Here is a 5,000-nt window from a genome sequence, read left to right as displayed (position 1 = left end):
CAGGCCCTCAGAAAGGCCCTTGGCAGCAGCAGCAGCAGCAGCAGCAGCAGCAGCAGCAGCAGCAGCAGCAGCAGCGGCAGCAGCAGCAGCAGCAGCAGCGAGTTGGGAGTTTGCGTGATAGAAGTTTGGACAAAAATAGATTTAATTAAAAACAAAAAAGAATTAAAAGAGGTTTTGAATTTGCTGCCGCCCAATGCTGTCCCCGTCAGCCTAAAGGACGGCACGGGCATTCCCGAGCTGCTGCAGGCAATGCCAAACCCTAAACCCTAAACCCTAAAACCTAAACCCTAAACCCTACCCTCTCGCTTTCAAGCGCGCCGCCAAACCCTAAACCCTCTTTCTAGGCCCTACGACTGAAAACTAGACCCTAAGCAGCCGGGGGAGTCGCTTGCGATTTGCCGGGCCGCCTAGGGTTTAGGGTTTAGGGTTTAGGGTTTAGGGTTTAATATGTGCTTGCAGGTGCTGCGGGTGGCGCTGACGAAACTGCAGAAGCAGCAAGAGGTCCTCGTGTTCTTCCCCGCCAAGTTTGCTGCTGTTGTTTTGCCCTATTTGTACAAACACGCCACGGTAACAAGCAGCAGCAGCAGCAGCAGCAGCAGCAGCAGCAGCAGCAGCAGCAGCAACAGAAGCAGCAATAGCGGCAGCAGCAACAGTAACAGCGGCAGCAGCAACAGTAACAGCAGCAGCAGTAGGGTAGCAGCACCAATACTAGCAGCAGCAGCAGCAGCAGCAGGAGCAAAAAGGTAGCAACAGCAGCAGCAGCAAAGTAGCAGCAGCAGCAGCAGCTGACTAACAGTGACGGCTGCAGCGAGGGCAACATTTATGGCCAGAGCCACAGCAGCAGCAACAGCAGCAGCAACAGCAGCAGCAACAGCAGCAGCAGCAGCAGCAGCGTTGGGAGGTCGTTGAGTAGCATTGGCTTGCTTGTTATGCTTCAGGTTGACCCGGAGTCGCTAGCAGCAGCAGCTGGGAACTGTTTTGTTGTTGCTGCTGCTGCTGCTCCTGCTGCACTAGCTAAAGCAGCAGCAGCAATGCCCTACATCAGAATACAGCAAAGAAATCCCCCGCAGCAGCAGCAGCAGCAGCAGCAGCAGCAGCAGCAGCTTGGGGCTGCGGAAGCGGCCCCACAAGGACAAACAAATGAGAAAAGGAAAAAAAATAATTGCGATGAAGAAAATTCAAAATGAGCGGCGAGCAGCGGCAGCGAGGTGTACATACACCTGAGACACTTGACTGCAGCGCGAAGGAAAAGCAGAAATGGAGAAATAAATGAAGAAAAGAAGAAATAAAAAGAAAATAATAAATAAATGAATAAATAATGAATAATTAGACAATAAATAACAATTAAAAGAGAAACAAAAGCATAAAAAGCAGCAAAAGAGGAAAAGGCAATGGCGGTTCTGTGACAGAGGCCACAGTTTGCCTTCGTTTTAAATTTGAATCTGGAGGCCCAACTAGTTTTATTTATTTCTTTTATTTTAATTTATTTTAATTTATTTTAATTAATTTTAATTTGTTTTCTTTTTTAATTCCTTTCTTTTCGTTTTCTCCCCTCTTTATTCCCTTATTTCCCCCTCCACTCGCTGTGTTGGCTCTGCGGTCTTCGCCTGTGGGTGGCGGCTCCGCCCCCCGGGGAATTCCCCGCGGCGTCGCGTCAAAGAAAACAAATAAATGATTAAATAAATTAAAATAAATTAAAATAAATTAAAATAAATAAACTGAAGGAAAGAACTGGTGGAGAAAAGGGGGGTCGCGACAGACAGCCCACCAGGTGGCGATACACCTGGGGGGCGCAGTCTGCTGGCTGCCGCGCTGGAACCCTCAATGGGCAGTTAATTTAATGCAAAGACATTTAAATTGGAGTTAAATTTATTTATTTTAATTAATTTATATTTATTTCGAATAATTAATTCGATTTTTCGGCTTTCTGCCGCGTTTTCCGCTCGATCCAGCGCCGCCGAGCCCGCCAGCAGCATCGGCCGGCGAGCAGCAACCCCACCAGTACCACCTCTGCCTCTGCGGCTTTTATTTCTTTCTTTTTTGCAATTAAATTCAAATCTAAATTAATAAATTAATTCAAATAATATTAATTTATCTTCTTTTCCACTTATCTGCTGCCCCCGGCTCCCCGCCGCGCCTCCCAGCTGCTTCCTGCGGTTCCCACCTGTCTTCACTTCGCCCAGAATTCAGTTGTTGCAGCAGCAGCAGCTGCTGCTGCTGCTGCTCCACGTCCTTCTGCTGCTGCTGCTGCTGCTCCCGCTGCTGCTGCAGCAAATCCCCTCAGCGCCTGCAGCCGCTTGCTCAGGTGTACCTGCAGCAGCAAGTCCCAGCTGTACATACACCCCAGCAGCGCAGCTACACCCCAGCAGCAGCAAACAGACACAGCAGCTGCAGGGGCCCCTGGGGGCCCCTGCGTCTAGCCAGAGGGGCCCGGGGCGGCTCAAACAGCAGCAGCAGCAGCAGCAGCAACAGCAGCAGCAGCAGCAGCAGCAGCAGCGGGGCTGTCATGCGTTTGGCTGCGAAGGGCGATGGTGCTCGTGACCACCGAGGCCTTCAACCAGGAGGTCTTTTCCTGCTTCTCGCAGCCCCGCAGCAGCAGCAGCAGCAGCAGCAGCAGCAGCAGCAGCAGCAGGCCTCACTCCGTGCTGCTGCTGAGCAGCTGCGACGTGGACAGCGTTTGCTGCTGCCATTTGCTGCAGCTGCATCTGTGGGCCCGCAGCCACTTCAGTGACAGACAAAACAAAGCCAGAGACATCCGAGTGGACTTGCTCTTCGTTCGAAGTAACTTTGCTGCTGCTGCTGCTGCTGCTGCTGCTGCTGCCTGTTTTGCTGCTGCTGCTGCTGCTGCTGCTGTTGCGTGTTTTGCTGCTGCTGCTGGTGCTGTGTGCTTTGCTTCTGCTGCTGGTGCTGCGTGTTTTGCTGCTGCTGCTAGTGTTGCGTGTTTTGCTGCTGCTGCTGGTGCTGCGTGTTTTGCTGCTGCTGGTGCTGCTTGTTTTGCTGCTGCTGCTGGTGCTGCGTGTTTTGCTGCTGCTGATGGTGCTGCGTGTTTTGCTGCTGCTGCTTACTGTGCTGCTGCTGTTGCTTAGACTGCTGCTGCTGCTGCTGTTCACTCTGCCGCTGCTGATGCTGCTCAGTCTGCTGCTGCTGCTGCGGCTTTCGAGCTTCTGCTGCTGCTGCTGCTGCTGCTGCTTTCTGGACTCTGCTGCTGCTGATTGTGCTGCTGCTGCTGCTGGTTACTCTGCCGCTTCTGCTGCTGCTCGCTCAGCTAGTGCTCATCCTGCTGTTGCTGCTGCTGCTCATTCTGCTGCTGCTGCTGCTGCTGCCGTTCATTTTGCTGCTGCTTCTGCTGCTCATTGTGTTGCAGATGCTCATCGTGCTGCTGCTGCTGCTGCTGCTGCTGCGGACCGTGCTGCTCTCGCTGCTGTTGCTTTGCTGCTGCTGCACCTTCACTATTTCCCACTAATATCAAATCATCTGCAATTAATTATCATTAAATAATTAATTAATTATTGTTATATTTATTTATTTATTTATTTATTTATTTATTTATTTATTTATTTATTTATTTATTTATTTATTTATTATTCTTTAGGCCCCGCCGACGTGCTGCTGTGGCTGGACCAGCAGGTGGAAGCAAAGAGCAGCAGCGCAGCTGCAGTGTCTTTGTCTGCTGCTGCTGCTGCTAGCAGCAGCAGCTACTTGTACAGCAGCAGCAGCAGCTACTGGCACAGCAGCAGCAGCAGCAGCAGCCAGCAGCAGCAGCAGCAGGGGGGCCCCCGCCTCCCCCTCTATGACCGCATTTTCCTTATAGGCCTGGGGGCCCCTGCAGCAGCAGCTTCTGCTGGGCTTTGTGCTGCTGTTGCTGATGTGCTGCTGCAGCGCAGCGCAGCAGAAGCAGCAGAGGCGGAGCTGCTGCTGCTGCTGCAGCAGCAGCAGCGCGCGCAGCAGGAGCTGGGGCTCTCCGCTGCTGCTGCTGCTGCTGCTGCAGCAGGAGACTTCCACGCCCTCGACAGAGACAGCAGCAGCAAAATCGAAAATTATAAAAAGAAAGCAGCAGCAGCAATTCGAAAAAATATCAAAGTTGCTATAATTGACTCAAGGCGGCCCGTGCTGCCAGCTCTAATCAAAGTAACCTCATCGCCTGCTGCTGCTGCTGCTGCTGCTGCTACTGCTGCTGCTGTTGCTGCTGCTGCTGCTGTTGCTGTTGCTGCTGCTGCTGCTGCTGCAGGTGCTGCTGATTTCGGTGCTGCTGCTGCTGCAGGTGCTGCTGACTCCGTTGCTGCTGCTGTTGCAGCTGTTGCTCTTGCTGCTGCTGCCGGTGCTGCTGCTGCTGCTGCTGCTGAGTCTGTGCTTCTTATGCTGCAAAGGCCTTACTGTAGCTAGCTAGCTAGCTAGCTAGCTACAGCTACAGCCAGCTAGCTAGCTAGCTAGCTAGCTGGTTGGCTAGCTGCGGCTAGATCGGCTGCTGCTGTTGCCTCTACAGCGCTGCAGCAGGCAGCAGCTCAGCTTCCTTTGCTGCTGTTTTATTTGCTGCTGCTTTATTTGCTGCTGTTTTATTTGCTGCTACTTTATTTGCTGCTGCTTCATTTGCTGCTGCTTTGCTTGCTGCTGCTTTATTTGCTGCTGCTTTATTTGCTGCTGCTTTATTTGCTGTTGCTTCATTTGCTGTTGCTTTGCTTGCTGCTGCTTCATTTGCTGCTGCTTTATTTGCTGCTGCTTTATTTGCTGCTGCTTTATTTGCTGCTGCTTCATTTGCTGCTGCTTTATTTGCTGCTGCTTTATTTGCTGCTGTGCGCGCAGGAGGAGCAATTTTTGCTGCTGGTGGAGCCCGGAGAAGCAGAAGAAGTGGAAGCAGCAGCAGCAGCAGCAGCAGCAGCAGAAGCCGGCAGCAGCAGCAAAGGCTCCCACTGCGGCAAACCCCAGGCGATGCTCCTGGCCATGGTCGGTCTGCTGCTGCTGCTGCAGCTGCTGCTGCAGCTGCTGCTGCAGCAGCTGCTGCT

The 5,000-nt window shown here is 52.4% G+C and overlaps 2 protein-coding genes across 2 annotated transcripts in view; both read left to right on the top strand.

Annotated features, from left to right (window-relative positions):
- Window positions 1-747, top strand: part of ENH_00023620 (hypothetical protein, conserved) — a gene marked incomplete at both ends in the record, with an annotated part of 4,583 nt that extends 3,836 nt beyond the window's left edge. Inside the window, 2 exons of the mRNA XM_013584609.1 lie at window positions 1-123; window positions 460-747. The exon at window positions 1-123 is cut by the window's left edge and continues 429 nt beyond it. Of these exons, the coding sequence (XP_013440063.1) occupies window positions 1-123; window positions 460-747 (411 nt within the window). The remainder of the gene's footprint in view (window positions 124-459) is intronic.
- A 1,781-nt stretch (window positions 748-2,528) lies between these two features.
- On the top strand, window positions 2,529-4,383 carry ENH_00023610 (hypothetical protein; the record flags this gene model as incomplete). The annotated part of the gene is made up of 2 exons (XM_013584608.1): window positions 2,529-2,877; window positions 3,593-4,383. 2 exons carry the CDS (start codon window positions 2,529-2,531, stop codon window positions 4,381-4,383), a joined length of 1,140 nt encoding a protein of 379 aa, XP_013440062.1.
- Between the last annotated feature and the right edge of the window lie 617 nt (window positions 4,384-5,000).

The sequence above is a fragment of the Eimeria necatrix genome, genomic scaffold (genome assembly GCF_000499385.1).
Source record: "Eimeria necatrix Houghton genomic scaffold, Enh_scaff184, whole genome shotgun sequence".
Lineage (NCBI taxonomy): Eukaryota > Apicomplexa > Conoidasida > Eucoccidiorida > Eimeriidae > Eimeria > Eimeria necatrix.
The sequence above is the reverse complement of the archived record's forward strand: the minus strand, read 5'-3'. Positions and strand labels throughout refer to the sequence as shown.